Below are 22,205 nucleotides of genomic sequence, written 5' to 3' on the forward strand. Positions count from 1 at the left end.
AAATACTGTACATCTTTACAGATGACCAATTGGACAGTTCTCCCCATAGCATTACGTAAACATTTCATCACTAGCGGTCAGGTCTGTACGCTGGCTGCACACTACGTGAAAATGCGCAACATGTGGAGGTCAAGTGGGGTCACACTTATGGTGTTGACTTGTGCATTTCCGGTAATGCGGAGTTACTGTGCAGCAGGCACGGGCAGAGGTTATATGGTAATCACATCTAATTTTTCCCTTAGTTTTATCATGACTAAAACATTGTCATTTAACAACAGAAACCCATTTTCAGAGCTCATTACTTCGTATTTCTTTTCCCAACATGTAGCAATTGCTGAGAAAATCTACAAAACTATGGTAAATTTGGATATCAGAGATAGTACTCCATGTTTGTTTGTTGCTGCTGTTTGTTTGTTTGTTTGCTTTTTTTTTGCGTACAATCAAATAGAGCTTGTTGGTGCACGGCATTGTTAACACATTGATACTGAAATAAATTAGCGCTGCTGCTGTTTGAGTTTGTACAATTATATACATGTATGCGATAGGAGAATTCATAATTAGTATCACTCATTACTGAACAGTTTTTTTTTTTTCTCTATCATGTTGTGCAATAGCCTATGAATGTACCAATTCAGCATGACATATGAATACAAATACACTTTTCATATTTTAAGGGATTGCCCCATGTTAACCCTGAATCAAATCAACTTATTAACTAAACATGTTTAAATTTGATTGGGCTGCGTCAAGAAGTCATGATGGTATGATAATAATAAAAGAAATTCCATGCTATAAACCGCATACTATAACTCACCAAGCTACGTATCTAATTGGATTTTATGATGTTAATCTTGTGATACAATTAAACAGTCATGATTTTCTGAGAATTTTTGTACCTACGGTGTACACGACAGAATTCTGTTCATACATTGTGGCTTTTGCTTTTAAGGCGTTCAGGGAACATAATTTTTCTCCCATGGATACATTCTACAATATAAATATTGTGGCTTTTATGTCTTCCTTTTACAAACAAGTACAGCGCTCTTTGTATAGTCTACATGTTATCCTACAAATCAGGCTGTTGTAGGGATTCCTGACTCATGTATTGTCCGGGTTTCTTAGTGGTTTGCAAAGACTTCCTCTTCCAAACCGAAAGTCCTCTTGTTTGTACAGCTAAAAAACTAGCTTGGATTAAAAAAAAAGGAAACTTCATGCAGGAAAAACAACCAACAAGTGGGGAATATCCCATTTAATACAAATCCTTGTGTACTGTATATCTTTAGGCCATATCAACCATAAACATGTCATCTTATTAAAGATTTCATCTGGTACATATAATATTTGTGCACATTATTCAGTGTGCATACATCTTCTCTTTGACAAGAATTCTCAATATTGTTCTTGAATGCCAAACAAAATTTTCCCCCTGTAGAAACTGATTTTTTTTTTCCAGAATTATGAAGAGCATTAACTGGAAAATAGTGTGGGAAAATTATTTGGCAACTTACACTTCCTGTCATAGTTTTGCATGTGAAAGGTATAAGTTGAAATAGTGATTCTAAAAGGCACCTGTTTTAAGATTCATATCTAATATCTATGAGACACAACAAAATAAAAACAAAAAAATCAAAGTTGCACAACATTTTTTTTCCCTAATCAATTGTTCTATGCTGGCCAGCTAGGGTATGAATGCACAAAAATTGTTTTTGATGCTACTGCCTCCATAGCCTATTGGGGCGGAGGCATAACAAAAGCACAATCCAGCCAGTTTTGCTCATATCTTTTCTTTTTTTTTAAATTTCTGACCAAAATTGCAGAAAATATGTCACCAAAGCATAATGCAAACATGATATCTTAAGTGCAGACAACTATTTGATACTGATCATGTTAGCTAAAGTAGATAGAGAAAAATCAAACAAACCAAATAAAAGAAATTTCATTAAATCGACAAGTTTCACGAAGCTGTGATATTGGTCACAATGACATGAGTGCAAACACAGAGACTCCAACTCTCCCGTTTTCGACGGGAGATCTCCCGCCGAAAGCCCATTTTTGCACAATCTCCCGTTCTCCCGTTTGAGATTTGATTTCTCCCGCCCTGGCTCTGTGTCTCCCGGTGGAAAGGATTTCTTACTTATTTATATCGTATGTTGAAAAAATAAGCCTAAGATAGCACCAGAGAACATCTAGAATCCTAGGAACTTCGCACACATCAACTTGGAGTCTCCCGTTTGCTAAGGGTTTCGGGCGGGAGAATCTCCCGATCAGAAGGTGCTTGGGGTTGGAGTCTCTGCAAACATAGCAGATAGGGCGGTCAAATCACTGTGTCCAAGTCTTCCACTGACTTACTAGTATCTTCTGTAATATCCTTTACAGACATAAAAGAAATGAAACACAGAACTTCCAATTGTATCAATATTATAACCTAACATTTATTACATTATGGGAGGGGAGAAGCACTTGTGGTTGCTAAAATATCAGTACACAAAAAAAAAAAAAAAAAAATATTGTGGTTACATTACTTCCAGGGGTTGTAATTTGACCCCCCACCCCCGAATAAGTAATAAAACAAGTCATAGCCCAATGTAACCTGCATATTAGTGACCAACAGCACTGTTCTAGAAACCTGACCATTCAAAACTTTTTTCATGAAACTTCTATCATTCCGTTTCACTTTACTTTAAAAATTCATCTACTTGAATATGGAGTAGAAATGAATGATCACGCCTTTGGTAGAGCAGTGCCAACACTGACGAGGCTACCCTGGGTAAATAAGACCTTATCATTATTATCATTATTATCATTATCATTATTATTATTATATTATTATTATTATTATTATTATTATTATTATCTTTATTACTACTATCATTTTTTCAAATCTGTTGTATTACAGGGGGTGATGTGTTCGCATCCGTAGGGATGAATCATTATTATCTTTGTGATTATGAAGCTTTGAAGCTCTGACTTGGGATTTACAATGGCACTACCTGTAGTTCACTGCCACATACCACACCCCCCTAATACCTCCTTCCTGATCCCTTGCTCAGGTCAAACAGGTGCTAACATATTAAAGGGGTGGTACTGTTTTGGCTGAGGTGGGGTTTGAGGTTTCCAACTTTTTTGGATGATTTCTATAGGTAAAGGCAAACCTCTAATGAAGTACAAAAGATCATATAATTCTATTAGAGGATTTCAAAGTTTATTTGATGAATATTGGTTTTGAAATGGCTAAGATATCCAAAACAAAGCAATCATAATAAAAGGTGGGACCCACCTTTTATTAGGATTGCTTTGTTTTACTTTGTTTTTGGATATCTCAGCCATTTGAAAACTGATTTTTATATAAGAAACTTTGAATTCCTCTTAGAATTGGAGACTTCTTAACATTTCATAAAGCGGTTTCTGCATATCTTGAAAGCTGAAAGCTGGATTCTCACCTCAACCAATACTACACCAGCCCTTTACAGGCATAATTTACCATTTGCAGATGAAACAAAAACTCAGCATTAGTGCTTTAAAATAGTTATAAACTGTGAATCAAGGATAGAAACAACCACTGTAAAAATGTGAATCCGTATAATTGATGTTGAGTGCTGTTAAATACACAAAATGTTAACAATAGTTATAATAAGAACGTTCCCAGACTAAGCCGTCTACAGTTACAGTTTATTGAGAAACACACTGATATCTCCTCATGTTTAGGTTTTATTGTGAAAATTTTATATGGTAGGATGTTTTGTGACACAACAGACCTACATATATGCATTAAATGTGATATCTTGAACATTTTTGAAATCTCTGCTCCCAAAGGTAAACAGGACCTTTAAAGGGAGGCTTGATCCTCCTTCCCTTTCATGTGAATGACACAATAAAAGGGTGTAACAAAAGATTAGTAGAGAGACAGATACCAAACAGGCGTATAGGTGATGAACAAGCTCATAAATTTGTCTTTTTTGTTTAAAGAAATAATACGGAACGGTAAAAGATGAAAGGAATGATGAAAAAAAAGTAGTAAATTGACAGGTAGGGAGTTTATTGGTTAATTCAAAGCATAGGAATTCAAGAAAATAAATCAAATGACAAAGCTGATGCAAAGAATAGAGAGATTGACAATTAGTGGGGTATATGATTGCTTAGCAGGAGGAGGTTGGAGGTCAAAGGGTTGATATAGTATTGGTTGAGATGAGGATTCAGCTTTCAACTTTTCTACAAGATATTTAGAACCACGTGTGAAATCTTTAAAAAGCATACAATTCTATGGGGAATTAAATCGGTTTTGAAATGGCCGAGATATCCAAAAACAAAGTAAAACAAAGCGATCCAAATAAAATGTGGGTCCCATCTTTTATTGGGATTGCTCTACTTTGGATATCTCAGCCATTTCAAAACCAATTTTCATCAAATAAACTTTGAATTCCTCTTAGAATTATATGCTCTTTCATATTTCATAAGAGCTTTCTCTTTATCTCACAAAAAAAGTTATAAACCAGAAGCCCCATCTCAACCAAAACCATTCCATCCCTTTGAATATGCATTATACACTAAATGGTTGAAAATGGGAAGAGAAAGAAAAAGAATAATACACACACATACATGCAAGTGTCTATGCTGCAAAAAGAGTAGATACAGAAAAATCAGGTAAGAAGCAGCCCACATTCTAGACATGGAAAGAGTGATGGAAGAAAGGTTCTATGATAAAAGGACTGGACAGAAGAAGATACTGCGAAATGAGTGAAAAAAAAAAAGAATATATGGTTAATCTATACAGATTTCTGTACGACACTTATCACAGATAATATACACTACCGATGAATAGAAGACATGTACTTCAAAGATGGAAAAATCCACCTATGCCACGCACAAAAAATCTTTGTGATCGCAGTATTCTTACCCCTCCCGTTTCTTTTGTTTCTCCTACACATGCAAGTGCATGTTCTTTCCTCCTGTATACTATGCTCTTTCCCCATACTTTACCCTACATATTTGATCTTTTTTTCATGAGCTTCAATACATTTCATATACCGAGGTTGTATTTGTTTAACACGTTATGAGAAGTCCTTACACAAGTCCTCCTTGCCACTATCAACCTCCACTTTGCCATAATAATAACTTAACGAGCTAGTGGCAGACACTCTTCTATACTCTCTTGCACACACACACACAGACACAACACAGACACACACACACAGCTAGCATTATATGCACACGACACAACGATGCTATCGTCGAGCCTAGGGTGGAATTTATTCTCACATGTGCGAGCGCTGTTTTCGGCCCTACTTGTGTATCCATGCATGTGAGTAATTAGCCTCCGTGCAAGTCTGTGGTCATAATACCCAACTGCATTGAAACTTCATTTATCTATTTATCTATTTGTGGAGATGATTTAACACTACCGCAGGATGGGTACGAAAACATGTCACACAAAAATGATACTAAACCAGCAGCCAAGCAGATATGTTGAATGATACGAAAACTATCAAATCATATCGCTGCAGGTACAGTAACTAATACTGTACTGTCATCCCACATTCTTGCCTTGTGACAGTAATCAGGGCAAGAAGTGAATATCATTCTTCTATACTGATACAAAATGCTTAACTTTACACCAATATGAGAGAAAAGAATTATTAGTCTAAACAATGGCATAACATCAATCTCAACGTATCTTGTCATAATTAAAAATCATATTACTATTATCACTATAGTATAGATAAACAAAATTCTGTGTGAATTGGTGCAGGGAGGGGAAGTTATCTGAGCCATGCAGTATTTATTTATCTATTTATTTATTATTTTCTTTTTTTTTTGGGGGGGGGGGGTATGATAACATGCTACTACTATGGCAACATATCTTCTGCCACACTTGGAAAATGTATGAGACAATACACCTTCACTGAGGGTGGTAATATGTAGCCAACTAATTCATATGCATTAAAACAAGGGAGGGTATGATAATGTACAATCAACGATGACGCCATATTTTCTCACGGAAAATGTGTCTTGCATGAGCACAAGCTTTCGCGATGGACCAACCGACAAAAGGCCAATTCTCACAAATAACTGTACCCTCAAAACTTCATTTTGGCAATGGGTAAGACATTATTTAGGAGAAATACAACACCTGATACACTATTGTCAGATATGACATTGATGACATTTCACATATTATGATGATGATGATGATAAAGATTACGAAGTAGGCAACAACACAGCCATATGACCACCACAGCAAATTTTGGGGTGCTCTTTAGCAATAGGACATTTCGGAGTTGCCATCAAAATATTTCGTGTGGTCTTTTTTTATCATCAGTGCTACTTCTCTCAAATTTTCAGTCATTATTAGTAGCTTTTATGCCATAGCCTCTTATAATTTCTTTGAATAAATTTTGATTATGGACTTCCCAGAAATAGCTCCATGGAAATCAAGAACTGGGAGGGAGGCACTACTTTCGGTTACAAAAAGAATGATCATCACAAACACATTACATGCAGCAGATGAAATATCACACAAACACTCTGTGATGTTTTTTTCTCCATGTTTGAACTTTCCCTGATATAAAATTCTTCATAATGAAATGATAACAGTATGCCAGGTACTTGGAAAGGACTTTTATTTCAAACAGTTTCTTTATCTACTTGATAGGACAGCCGAAAGCTGCCTTATTCATCCAGAAACTGATAGATGTACTTCTGAATAATGACACCAGCAGAGAAATGTCATATATATCATCATGTATCATCTCATTTTCGCACCAGAATCATGAACCCCTTCTCAAGTAATCTTTTCAGAATATATCTCCCCCCCCCCCAAAAAAAAAAAAAAAAAAAAATGTTATCGTATCACACAGTAGCTGTGGTCTGAGAGAGGGGTTGAGCGTAGCTTGTGTAAAAGAGCTTTCCTCGATGGCCAGGAGATGCGTGAAAATCAAGGTCTGTGGGAAAAGACTGCATGTTGCCATTGATTTCCCTTTGGCTGGGTGGCCCTCCCACAGGCTCCCTTCAACTTCTATATTCTGCGCCATGGACTTGACAATAATAGATGAAGTTATTCTCGGCTCCGGCTCGCACAGGTTTAGCATGCTATAAATGTCAGGCTGACTTTCTCAGAAGGCTGGTGGGGAAAAGATGCACGGCTCTTTCATAGGAACGGCTCTTAACATACACACTCACACACACTCACCGACACAAGGAACACACACACACACGAAAGAGAGAGAGAGAGATAGAGACAGAGAGACAGACAGACGGACAGAGATAGAGATAGAGAAGCAGAGAGAGAGAGAGACAGAGAGTGAGAAACACAAGCTACACTCGTACACACAAAAAACTGTACACATTACATCCACCGCATCCTATCTGCATCCACGCTTGTTGTGACCATGGCGCCAATTCAAGAACACCCAACGCTGGCTTCACACATTCTCTGCCTATACCTACCCACTGCTTGCCGTTTGTATCTTTCTGTATATCCACCCATCAATCCTTCTTTCATTCCCCCAGCCAGTCTATCCATCTACATGTCTCTGTTTATCCATACATGTCATCATTTCTATAGATACATTCATTCATATCTGTCAATATACTTATTTTCTAATCAGCTGCTTTTCCACTATATCAATGGAATTCCAATATGAACATAATAATTCCTTTCCAGTCTATGTTGATAGTATTGGCCTTACTTCGAGAGAAAAAAAAAAATGTATTACTGCTTTTCCAGAATGGTCTTACTGCCTAGTACCTATAATCACAAAATCAATGTGAACTTTAAACCAAAATGAGAACCCTCCTCAACACACAAGTTGTATTGATTAAAGTAATGAGAGTCTTTCCGACAAAATGCTTGTCATGTGTGCTGGACGATAAAAAGGGCACTTGAACTTTGATGACTTGCTGATGAAACAGCCTTGGCTGTCATCAATATCTGTCATCAATATCAATAACCTAATCATGTAATTTCTGCAATCATATCACAAATGCTTTTACTCATAAAAGAAGACATTTAATACTTATTCATTTGGCTTTGTGTTAATGTATTCAACCCCTGCACACTATGTGATACATTCAACTGATATACAATAAAACGAGAAATGTTTGTGTGCACTTTAATGCTACAAATTTCAAGGGAGCCAAGATTCGCGAAAATTGAAAGCATTATTTACCATTTGCAGATGAAACAAAAACCCAACTTTAGTGCTTCAAAATAGTTCTATAATGTGAGTTAGAGATAGAAACAATCAATACAAAAATTTGAATCAGTATAATCAATGGTAAGTATTGTTAAGTATACAAAATGTGAACAATAGTTATCATAAAAAAGTTTCTATCTAAACCGTCTACACTTATGGTTTAGTGAGAAAAATAGTAATATCTCCTTATATATTATAGGCTATATTGCAAAATTTTTATATGGTACATGTAGGATGTTTTGTGATACAACTGATCTATACATATGCATCAAATGTGATATCTTGGACATTTTTCAAATCACTGCTTCCAATGGTAAACAGTACCTTTAAAATGCTTGGAAAAAATTCTTGTTAACACTGTCTGCACTGAACACCAATGGCGACTTGCAAAAAAAAAAAAAAAATCATGGTGCTAAAAAGGCTGTCGGCTCCAATTCGCAAAAATTTCATGCCATGAAAATATCTTGCTTATATAATATACAGAGAGCCATTGATCAGGGCTGTATCAACTCTGTATTGATCTACATCTACATGTATCTGTCACTCTTGGATCTCATAACAATGGTGTAATGCCACCACTTCACATTCACCCCTCTCCTTCCTCCTATTCTTGGAAAAGTAATACATTACAATTCATGATATTTTAATATACTACTAGCATGTTAAGCCAAGGGAAACCCCCCTCCCCCCCCCCCACCCCCACTACCCCTACAGCCTGGACACATCGATGTACATCACGATGAATCCACATTCATGGCATGACATTGGTGACGGCGGTGGGGCTCACTATCTAATTTTCATTTCTGACAGCTCTATGAGTACCACGTTCTCGCAGACTGTGTTGACAGAGTCTATCGTTAGCAAACAGTTCAGCCATTCTCCACGTAACGGGATTCTCTGGCTGGACCACTGCCGGTTTAACAAGCAGCTCCAAAGATGATCCCAAAGGCTACCCGTCTTCAATCTGATACCCAATCTCCCGTCTTCAATCTGATACCCAATCTAGAACTTCTTCTTTAACCTTGGCAAATCTCTGTTTTGTTTTTGCTCTCTCTTTTTTATGAATCTTGCAAACTGATCTTTCTGTAACATTTTCAATGACTGCACTGTGATGAATCCACAACTGCATCTGTATGTGGTCTACAGCAAGGTCCTGAGAGGTATTTTTTTCCCCTTCCTTAACAAGAAAACAAATCAAAAAATCTTCTATAACTTCTTTAATTTTGGTTTAATGAGAAACTGCAATGACTTAAGTTTTCAGAGATACATAACAGCATTGCAGAGTGAAACTTGGTTCCCACAGACCTCAAGGGTCTAGATGTCTGTGCAGTATACATTTCCATATTGTGACCCTAAACGGGCGACAGATTATCCTCTGATATGTATGTTGGTCATGCAGGTGGCTCCCTATAATATTGATATCCTACTACACTTTGCATAACATGACCCGTTTCATCATGCTGCTAGCATCAAGCTGAAATGGGAATCCATTGAATTTTGACAGAGAACAGATCTACATCCCTGTCCTGTTTTTTTCATGCAGGTGAAGAATTGTATTTTTTTTCCCTCTACCTTCTGAGGCAAAACCTTGAGGCAAAACCTTGTTTTGAGGCAAAATTTTGATACATGCTTTGGCTGCAGAGGTTTGACTGTACTGTAAGAACTAGTTACTGCTCATATTCAGTCCTCTCTCTCTCTCTCTCTGCATAGACACATGCGTATGTGCATTATACCACTACGTACATCGTGTACAAGTTGTATGTACCTATACATGTACAATGTATAGCTTCTTCACCTGAGAGGGAAATAATATCATCACACTGTTGAGAGTTGTCAGAACAGTGTTGCTGAAAACAGACAGTATAATCTTACAATAGAGCATTCACAGAGCTTATCATGTACTGTAAAAGTGGAAATTTTTGCAGTGTGGAAATTTCGCGCATTTCGCGCAACCAGAAGCTAGCGCGAAAATAAAAGCACGCAAATATATTTGCATGCCATATATTCCAGTAGTAAATGTCCTGTGTCCACGGAATTAAAAACACATAAAAAAGCATTTTACCCAGCGGAGTGTGAAAAATTACTTGTGCGAAAATATCCACTTTTACAGCATGTGATATATCATAAACCTTCCTAGAAACGGTAGGATGTTCTGAAGATGTAGCGATGAGCAGAGAGATAAATCATACCACAAATGCACACAAAGGTAAAACATACACACACACACACACACACACACACACACACACACAAGTAATAATATCAGTAAGAAAAAAACAACAACAACACAAACAACATCATATCCAGACACAATATGACTGCTGAATATCAACCACGGAATCCCCTGGAATCTCACTATTACCATTAACGACCAATTCCAAAATTGCATTTCATGCTCTGGATATCACAAAAGCTAACCTATGTGAAAAGGGACAAGGCATCAATGATTTGCTTCTGATATGAATGACAAAGGTACAGTCAGTTTTACAAATGTAGGCCTACACACATGTAGCATCATCGAAATAGATATATCTCACTCAGCTCTGATATGACACTTTATCCGCTTACAGGCATTATTTACCATTTGCAGATGAAACAAAACCCTAGATTTAGTGCTTTAAAATAGTTCTAGAATCTGAGTTAGGGATAGAAACAACCAATGTAAAATTTTAATCAGGATAATCCATGTCAAGTATTGTTAAATATACAAAATATACAAAATGTGAACAATGGTTATAATAAAAATGCTTCAAGATTAAACTGTCTACAGTTATGGTTTATTGAGAAAAATAGTGATATCTCCTTATATTTTAGGCCTTATTGTGAATTTTTTATATGGTAGAATGTTTTGTGATACAACTGGCCTACACATATGCGTCAAATGTGATATTTCAAACATTTTTTTTTTTTTTTAATCACTGCTCCTCCCAATGGTAAACAGCACCTTTAACTTAAAACTAAAAATAATGACAGACTTGTAAAAATTGTGCCAGCTCAAAGGCCCAGTGTTCCATATCACACAGGACAGTAAAGTGTAGCTGATTTTTGCCAATTGTATCTTAACGCTATGAATTATCATTAACTGTACATGTTTTCTGCACAGTACTTTCAACATTGTACAATGAACAATTAACATAGTGAATAAAGCAAACCTGAAAACAAAAACAAAAAATGTAATTAATGAGATAGATGCATATCTGTTAAAGGTATGAAATGAAATACAAAACACAAAACAAAAACACCATTCAAACTTCTATTATGATAATAAAATTAATAATAAAAAATACTAAAGGCTTCATTATGTTATACAAGATATGCATGGTATGCTGGTGTGCATGGATAAATGACAAATCCTGGAACACAATGCCTTAATACGTACCAGTTAAAGGTAGAAGCATGGAAATGACCCAATCTATTCCACTGGTGGCACATGACATACATGCAGTCAAGTTGATAATTACAGGAGGTTCACCGATTTATGTAAGTGTAGGATATCACTTCTACAACAATATAGAGTATGTATTACTGTTGTAGGACTTCAAGTGTATCAGGACAATTCCCCCCCCTCCCCCCCCCCCCCCGCCCCCTCCCTACACACACACACACACACACACACACATCCTGGTTAGTGATAGTGTTAGAGAAATGACAAGGCTTAGTAGGGTAAGGTTCAGGGTTAGAATTTGGGTTCTACAGGGTTAGGATAAGGTTTAGGTTCAGGATTAGGATTAGGGTTGGGGTCAGGAAAAGGATCTGGGGAAATTGTCCAGGGGGGTAACTTTCCGAGAACCACCTCATGATATCTTGCTAATAAAAGTAATAGGAAGAAGAACCTTGCTGCACGAGCCCCTTTAAGCAGAGACATGCTGCCATGAGTACATCACAGAGCTCACACCAGCAGTTACATACTGTTTGTCTCATTACCACGGAAAACTAGTCTGTGTTCACAGACGCAGTAGCCCCAAGTGCTCTGATCACGATAAGGATATTTTCATCTTTTTGTTGTTTTTGAAAAAAAAGCAATCGAAATGCCACTTTCACTGGCTCATAAGGACTAATAACAGTAATTGTGCATCTTCTCTAACTGCACTGTATTACATCTGACCTGGGAAATCATTTCCAATCAGTTTTGCTGACATCCTCTGGTCCAAAATGCAGGTGCACAGCAGAACAGCATGATTAATGACTCTTTATTGTGCATGTAGTATATCACACTTTATGTTTTTATGCATTTCTACCTGAATCATTTCTTTCCATCAAATGCAAGCTTGCACTTACTTCTTATATCAACAACAAAAAAATGTTTGAAAAAATGAAATATTTGGAAAATATTTATACTTTTCTGGCAGAGAGGTTGTATAAAGCCATAATCTGAAACAAAAACACCAGCTCTTTTGATGACCTAATCCTTCACTCAGTAAACCCTTGCCTTCACTCGAGGGTAGGGAAAGTGGTTTTTGGTTTCTAAGACTACCGGGTCACAGCCCGGTCAGCACATACACAATGCTGTTCTGTCATGTGCTTACATGCCACACATCCATGCTTGCATCCAAGCCCGAATGTTCAGCACCATCTTGGATGCTGCCTTCAAACATACATTGGCTATCCCTATCTCTCCTGATGTGAATACATTCATCATTGGAGATTACACACGCTACGGTGGTTGCCGCGGATATGTTCGCAACCATGGTCACAATGCATGCCCTATTTTAGCACAATTGGGACTGTCTACTATGATGACAATGATACTGAAATCAATGATTATGAAGAAAAAGGTACTGCTGATTATCTTCATCAAATTATCATCTTCGTCATTGTCATTACTATTATGATCACAGCTATTAATGTTGTTATTATTACTTTTATTATTATCAGTATCATCATCATGTTATCATTTTCATTGTCACCATCACAATAATGTAGAAGACAAGATGATCTCCTTTTCCTAACAGGAAAGATTTGGAACCATCTTCTAAAATTCAGCATTAACCAGAATCAACAAAAATTGAAATTCGAAAACTGCATAAGCAGATGAACAAACCTCATAATCTCTGTTTATTTACCATACAATTTCCAGACTACCCATTTTACAAGTTACAGACGATTTGAACTTTTGTACTATCAGTACAAAAATCTCCGGGACTCCCTCCCCCCGACCCCACCAAAAACCAAACAAACAAATTAACAAAAAAAAATATTCTGACTCCCTTTGGACCAGAGCCATAAAGATTAGCAAAACTTTCATTCCACAATCATAAGAAAGGAGATATTACAGAACAATGATGCATACAGGGGAGAAGAAAGAAATTACTTTCACACTTATACTGCCTTTTCCAATACCAGTGTTATATTCTTTATGAATATGAATATGAACATGAATATCATACCAACCCTATTACTTTATATCCATGTCAGTATTTTGACATGCACAATAACTAGTCAGTTTTTGACAAATTTAGCAAATCTGCCCATTATGTAGCTAGAGCAATTCAACCGCTGCATAGTTTGACTGGGACGCCTCCCCTTCTCTTGCAATCATGAAGGTCATTGATCTTGACCACTAAGGACTGAACTTGAAACCTCTCTCTACACACACACACACACACACACACACACAAAAAAAATGTTTCAATTGTCATCAATCTTTGGACTTACTAAATGGAGTTTTAGGTCAGATGACAGTGACCTTTGACCTTGACCTCCTTATCACTCTATCATTAACATCTAAATCAATGTCAATTCATTTCTGCTTTGTCCACTTTTTGTACTAGTATCACCACTGGGCATTCTTAATACCTGAATAAAGTAATTGAAACTGTCAATATCAGGCCAAGTTTCAAAAAGAAACTCAAAGCCAGACTGTTCCCATGATGATTTTGATGTATGTTTATTTTTCTGATATTGTACCAATGCTCTTTAAATATCAGTTTGCTGCAAAAGTGCTAAATAAGAAACATTGATCACCATTATTATAATTGTCACTAAAGTTCAGTGGCCCTTGACTTATGAGGGATTATGCCCAAAATCTATTCAGCCCACCTAGATACCGCACGTACCATTCCCAGGTCAAGTTCAAAGAAAATTCACTGAGCGATTATTCTTTAATCGTGTTAACTACAATGTAGCTGCTTCGATGTGTTTTGATAAGATACGAGTGCAATTTATCAGATTGTCAACCTTGTTTCTCAGGTGGTTTGAATGTAAAAGCATTACCTGCGCCATCCTTGAATATTAATCCTCCTTTCACAAACTTGCAAATTTACACAAAGTTGTCAGATATATCTCCTGAAGATTTCTTCATCAATCCAAGGTTTTGTACCTATACACTTGTATTTCAAAATTATATATTCATACATTTTATGACAGCCTATTATCAGCCTTTTGCCTGTAACATAGTAGTGTTCCGCCTTAATGTTTAATCCATGTTTGGACTTTGTTACGTATGTGACGTTGCTTTGTACAAATACTGCATGAACGTTTTGAGAAAGTCATAATGCTTTCAAAAGATGTTACCATGGAAACACGACCATCACCGTGCAAATTGCCAGGGCAAAAAATGACAATCCTAATCTCTGTTTTGTCAAACATGTCATTACAAATGCACCATGTACAGAGATCACAACAAATGTTCAAGTATTACTATTATCATTTTTTAACCATTAAACATTTAGTCTGCTTCTGATTCGTCAATATCTTCTATGAAAGGTGTAAAACATCAGTTTCATGCTGATTATAATTTTGCGAACTTATATAGAGGTAGGTGAGAATGCTGTGTGTAGGCGGAAGAGCAACTTGACATGTTTAACAGGTACAAAAGACAAGCTCTTGTTTTTGCAAGAGTAGGAACAAGGCTTTATCACAGTCATTTTGATACATGTGCTTTCATGCATAGATGCTGAAATCAAAGGAAGATATAAAGATACTGTGGCTTACCTTCTCCAACTGGTATCGCTGGGAGGTGACAGGTAAGGTGCACTGTATGGAGCCGCTTCGTGTGATGGAGTTAAGGAAATCTTTTTATGTCAATGTTTTTTCATTATTCAAATAATACATATCATATATACATATATATATAATACATTATATACATAAACATATCAATATAAATTTATACATGTACACACACACACATTAGATAGAGAGATATAAAGATACATTCATTAGCAGGCATTTCCAATTCAATTCAATAGTTTATTTATTTCCATCATCAAAAAGAAAAGGAAAGAAAAAGTTGACATAATTGAAAGTGATACTTTTTTTTTTAAATTTCTCTTACACTCGTCTGATAAAGGATTTTTGTCAATACAATATAAAGTATATGTACACGAATGATGTCGTAAAAAAGAAACAATGCACTTTGCCATGGCAACAAAAATAGTAAATCCTGGGTAGGAAGAACAAACATCATTAAAGTACTACAATATCTTTAAAGGCAGCATTTGCAACAAAGTGTGCAGAACATTAAATATTACAAAAAGTGCCAATGAACTTTATTTACTTAGGGAAATACCTTCCTGATATTATGTTTCTTTGTATGAAAACAGGAATATCAAAGTTGATGAGAGAAATTTTGGGGAAAGAAAAATCAGACATATAAAGAAATTTATGGATCATAAAAATTATAGAGAATGGACAAATTGGCAACTCTGTTTAATAGATGGCAGTGTTGAGCAGCTCTTCATTTCTCAGAATTACCTGTTTTCATGCAAAGCAACACAATATCAGGATGAAATGTCCTGTTAAATATGTGTGTGCGTGTGTGTGTGTGTGTGTGTGTGTGTGTTTAAAAAGTGACCTGAGATTGGGGATGTGGTTAATATAACAGCAAATATGGTTCATGAAATTAATGAAAAAAAAATTGTTTCTCTTTGGCCCTGAACACAAAAGATAAAATTGGCTGCATCCTTGTTTAGTACTGAGTTCACCACTGATTGATATTACACTCTTTCCCTCCTACAGCATAATTTCTTGACAAATGAGGTAATTGCCACAAAATATAAACCAAACAAGCTTCTACTCAATACTAGTATGAAAGTATGATGTCAGCCATTGCATAAGTCCATACATGTACACACACTCACGATCAAAGACCAGCTGTATCACAGATTACTACACAATATACAGTATCTATTTTGTTAGTTAGTTGGATTTTCACAAATTTAGCTATCATAATCTTCATGGTGAACAGGGTGAGATAAAAGAAGAGATACCTGCATATATATACACTACACAGTACATGTTAGATTCACTCTCCATGTTTAAGGATTTGCTCACTGTTGCTGGAGGAATCTTGTCAAACTCGTATAATAGCGACAAATGTTCACTATGTACATGGCAGTACTGCTCACACCAAAAGAATTTCAAAGTACGCTACAACTCTGACATTGTTTTTTAAAGTGATCAACAAAAATAAACAACACTCATAGTAAACCAGAATGCGATGATGTAACAAGTGTACCATGAATGATATCGGAAAAGTCATGTAGTGTGCATGGCATCCTACTGGTAGCTTAAAATAGCAGTCTTGATTACGTTATTCTCATATCACGAATGTAAAACAATGGTTGTGACCCTGATTCATGAGATAGTCACACACACACACACACACACACACACACACGACTTGGCATTGACATGCCTTTATAGTCACATTTGAGCAATCACGCCATTACAGCAAAATGCAACACACAGAAAGGGCACTCTTCCCTGTAGAACCTGTATCCACACACATTCCTGCACTTGATCCTGCTCAGCTCCTATAGATACTGTTCTCTTTCCCTGATCAGATTCTCGTACAATGTTCTTTTTTGATACACCATGTTATCTCTCATGAGAAAAAAAAGGGCCTTCTAATGAGCAGCATAGATGTCTTAAAGCATCTCATCCATGGATTCCCCCCCCCCCCAATCCCCTCTCCTATCCCACTTCCACTCCAGGTAATGGCCACTTTGGAGTGGTGGAAACACGGCAGCAGCTAGTGCACTTAAACAATTTCCATCCTCATTCACGATGAGGGGATGTAGGCAAGATGGACGTGAGCTGCTGCCGGCCACAGTAACACCAGTAGCATGGACAAATCACAGCAGAAAGAAGAATACTTGTACAGGCACTGCACAAACAATAAGTTAATGAATACATAAACAGTGCAGTAGCCACATGCGGAAACAATCCTCTGGCCTAGCTATAAAGTGAAGGAATCAAATCTGGTCGTAACGTCTCCTTTTAGTATGTCTAACCTCTTTTGGGGTGGAAGGGTTCGATAGTAGGAAGGGAGGAGTAGCAGATTGGGCTAATTCCAAGCCAGGCAAACCTACAATGAAGGATGGCAAAAAAACCTGCACGGTGTATCATCTGATGCTGTTGCAAAATCCTCTCACGTGAAATGCAACTCCTCATCCATGTCGCCTTTAATGGCTAGTAGAACAATATAAAACAATCAGAACAGTAGACATTTCACTAAAACTGGACATAGAAGTTATGGAGAAGCTTCACATAACATCATAAAGCACCATGATATTGATCAGAACATATTAGATACTGTAAAAAGGGATATTTTTGCGCGACTAATTTTTCGCGCTTGGCAGGGTAAAAAGAGTTTCGCGTGTTTTTAATTCCGCGGAATCAAGACATCCCACACAGGAACATATGCAAGCAAAAATATTCGCGTGCTTTCATTTTCGCACTAGTTTCTGGTTGCGCGAAATGCACGAAAATTTCAACACCGCAAAAATTTCCACTTTTACAGTATATAAATTATGCAAATTGGAGGAGGTGATGACATCACCATCACACAAGTTTTTCTGCTGCCATACACACAACCTACAATGTAACACTTTAATTTATATTTTTTGAAATGAAATCATGAGGAATAACTTGTGCCGTTTGTGTGAAATCATTGAGAAGTCACAATGAAGCCCTGTGTGATTGCTTTCAAGGGGAAGTGGTTACAGTTACTGAATTATCAACCAAGGATGCAAATTTCATAACATTTTACTACAAACCACTGGGAGGATTATGTGGCAATATTATCATCACCTTCATAGCAACTTCACAAAATATAAGTTACAGCAACCAATATTACTATCTCTTGATGACATTTATCATTTGATTCTGAAGATTTTATACATATCTACTGTCAGATCTTTATTAAACCTTTTGTCATTCTGTTTGATTCAACTCTATTCATCCAAGGCAAGGTATACGGGGAATCAAATTCTACATGACACAACAGAAAAAAAATGCTCATCTAATAAATGTCCTGTAATAACCATGAAATAAACAAGGCAATGTTTGCTTTTAAATATCAAATCATGGGGGGCGGGGGTACAAGAAGTGTAAGCTATCTAATAATTAAACGAAATAAAGAATCAAGTTTAAGAATATACCCGTCCACCTTTGTTATATAGTTACTTTGAGAATTCGAAGACAAAAACAGAGTATTATTTTTCTAAGTACAATTTCTGAAGAAAGGACTATCAGAGTACATTGCATTCGACCAAAGTTCCTAGATTTCTTGGAAGCTGACAATACGAACTTCCCAGGGTTGCACATCTCCCATCTTCCTTAAAAAAAAAGCGACAAGACAAAAACAGTAACAGTTACAGAAACTAAAGGATCCTAGCCATGGTGTGTAGCTTGCATAGGACTGGCCATTACTGCAGGTTGAAAGGGATACAATCACACACCTGCATCTGGAAAGTCTGCCAAGATTTCCCCATGCCGACTGCACTATGACCACCCAGCTCAGCGCGAATCCCTCCCCAGTACGTGTAACTCACACCCAATTTTCAGCATTAGTTTTCCCCCTTCGTGAATCAATTGCGACACAAAATCCACCCCTTTCTGCCTTATCCTGGAAATATGGCGCTCCCTCGCAAAGCCACTGCGATATGCATTATTTCCCTGCCATTATTATCTGAACGTGTCGGTGTCATACATTTTTCATAGCACTGCCAGCTCCAGGGAAATGCAGTAAAATCTTCGGCTTTCATACAAGCTTCCTTGCTCCTCAAGCTTCCTAGTCTCTCCTCAAGTCCCTTCTATTTCAAGGTAAAAAGTGTTTCTGCGTTTTTACCAGCATCTGATGCCTCTACAGTATTGAAGTACTGACATTTAAAAAAAAAAAGGCCCAGTAATTGGTAATTTCCAAGAGCAACATCACCAACAGTGATCATGGTACTACCACAACTTATATGATATAATTATGAATGTGATATTTGACTGCCTGGCAAGGGGGAGATGTAAACATTCTCACAGACTTTGTCTGAAAACACTCCTCATTCGTTATGTGCCATCTAATCCTGAAATTCACACTTGGCCATGTACAAAGTGTAACAGTAAAATTTGCAACAAGTATACAATAATCACGAGCCCTGCCATATCGTCTTTCCGTGTTTACACAGAACAGCTAGCAAGCAATGCATTATTGACTCATCGCAAAGCCATGACAAATGTCAATGACCTGAATGGAACACACGGCATATTTTGTTGTTGTTGTCGTTGGGAGAAAGTGGATGGGGGAGGGGATTCAGAACTTTGCTTCTGAGCTTCCCAAATAGTAGAAGATGAGGCTTAATGATACAACTTTTGATACAACTGTGTTTCCAATTTGGAAACATATTGTCAGTTTTGCAATGAATACTCAGAGCTTATAAAATACAAGATGGAAAATGGTAAATGAGCAGAACTTCTGTCCAGTGGTACCAGAAGAGCTTCCTCGTGATCTTAAACGCATGATCGGTTGATGACCTGAAAGGGCTTCATTTGCTAATTGGGGCACAGAGCTCCTGATATCATCAACAGAGCATATTTTGCCTCCAAATGACTGGGATATTATCACTTCGAACAAAATTGATTTTTAAATAATTACTGTCGGGAAACTGGAGGCAATAAAGCCTGGAGGGTTGCACACTGCTCTGTAAGATTCCCAGCACTATAAGCATTCATTACAACAACAACAGCAACAACAACAACAGCGACAAAAAAAGAGAGAAAAAAGAAAAGATGTTATCTAAATGCTTCTTTCTACCATGGGTAGCATGTGAGAATCCGAATGGTTCTATGGTTGAAAGTACTAGCATGAGTACACTGACAGTGCATTCCCGATATAATGAAGTCCTTGGGACTGACTGTTTTCTTTCATTATATCAAAATTTTGTTATAGCTGAACAGTACGTGTATAGAGATATATATAGAGAGTATAGTTTTGGGACGTGAATTTTTATTTTGTTGTAACGAGAATTTCATCCTAACCTTGTTTATTATAACGGGAGTGCACTGTATAGCAAGACAGCCTGGCTGGACTGCTCCTCGGGAGTGAAACCCTTCGGGTGGAGATTTCATTCCAGCTATCAAACAGGATTGTACTGTCAACCATTCTGAATGCTTCAAAGAATGATGAGAAGGTCCCGTGCATACAAAACACAACCTTTGAAGGAAGTGCATCCTATGAAGGAAGTGCATCCATCCCTTTTAATCACCAAAAGCATGTATGATTAATCAGCAGGCACAAAGATGATCATATGAATACATACATACATCATAAACTACACCATAAATCATAATGTATAATCTATCATTAAAGAGACATACTTGGTGCAGAGCAGATTCACTTTGTAAGTGCATTTCCAGTCATTTGGGACATAGTAGTATTGAGAAAACAAAATCATGGAAATTGGCAGGCTTTGTAAAAACTTCAAGAGGATTTCATGAGTCATGGATGACCTGAAATTGAATGAACTCCTGAGTGGCGAATGGTCATTACTGTTGGCCTTACTCTGTCCATAAATCATAGTCAATGTTTTAATTCCTTTTCCATGCGCAATGACTGGCGTTCATGAAAGGTAGTGTAGCATAATCAGGAATGCTCTGTGTCATTGCACATTTAACAAACATCTGCGGCTGCATTGATTTATCTTATCAACTGTAGAGGCAACTGTTTCAATCATTACAGATTTTTTTTTTTTTTTCAGGGTTCTGATTGGATTGCCTGATATTAAAACAAAAACAAAAAATAAAAAACAAATATGAGCAATTGATATCTAGGGTACATTCCACTTGAATATCCATCTGTTCTGAGGGAATACTATCTTAGTTGCTCTATGTTTAATATTTGGATTATAGATTTGGACTAATTCCATGTCCATATTAAAAAAGCAGCTCTGTAAGTGTGCTGTCAAGCAACCCAGAGGCCTGAGGGTCTGAGGGTGTGTTTAAATATAAACATTTTCTGAGGCGGTATCAAGATCCTAAATGTGTTTGAGGCATTTTCAGGCGATATTTATATGCAACCATGTTTTCAAATGCATTTACAAATGCATTTGAGACCGCGATTGCCTTTCTGCAAGTAGATAAATGCAATGCCGTTTTGAAAACGTGTTTATATCTCCAAGCTGCCCAGGTCAACTTCCAGCTGTTTCCGGTTGCAGAGAAAAGTGTGCGCCATTTGTGCTTTTTACCCATTGTTTGTGCCTGAATGATGAAGGCATGTTTGATGGTATGCAGTTGACATCTTCTTCCCAGGTCAGACTCGCACAATGCAGGAGTGCAATGACAACACTGGGATCGCGATTATAATATGATGGTCAGGTAAACGCGGCAGCCCCAGAATTGCGTTTCAAACCATGTTCACAGATGCCATTTGAAATGCATTTTAAAACATGATTCTCTCTCTCTCTCTCTAGTTAGACAAACACAGCCTGAGCCCCCTCTGAAGAAGTGGGCAATAAAAACATTTTATACCAACATCACCACTAATGTCAAGGAACTTGAACCAGGGGCCTTAAAATGAGAATCTGTGGTCGTATCCCCTGAGCCATTTTTTTCCATGGTATCACAACTGTGACACACATCACAACTACAAATACAGAAACTATGAAAGCTTTGCAGACACTATCAAAATCCAAACGAGTACTAAAGCATTTCAACTTCTGTGCGGTCAACAGGGATACCTTGGCTTCTCATGGAATCCCTATCTGCTATAAGTGTTCTAATTTTCATCTACATTTTTGTAAA

The 22,205-nt window shown here is 37.1% G+C and overlaps 1 protein-coding gene across 1 annotated transcript in view; it reads right to left on the reverse strand.

The window, feature by feature from the left end:
- The window catches only part of LOC139732333 (CREB-regulated transcription coactivator 1-like), a 77,939-nt gene that overhangs the window by 22,986 nt on the left and 32,748 nt on the right, over nt 1–22,205 (reverse strand). The window contains exon 4 of the mRNA XM_071643199.1: nt 15,126–15,184. Coding sequence (XP_071499300.1) covers nt 15,126–15,184 — 59 coding nt within the window. The remainder of the gene's footprint in view (nt 1–15,125; nt 15,185–22,205) is intronic.

This window comes from Diadema antillarum, unplaced genomic scaffold (genome assembly GCF_040938485.1).
Source record: "Diadema antillarum isolate AM-2024a unplaced genomic scaffold, OU_Dant_1.0 seq00000413_RagTag, whole genome shotgun sequence".
NCBI classification, from domain to species: Eukaryota; Metazoa; Echinodermata; class Echinoidea; order Diadematoida; family Diadematidae; genus Diadema; species Diadema antillarum.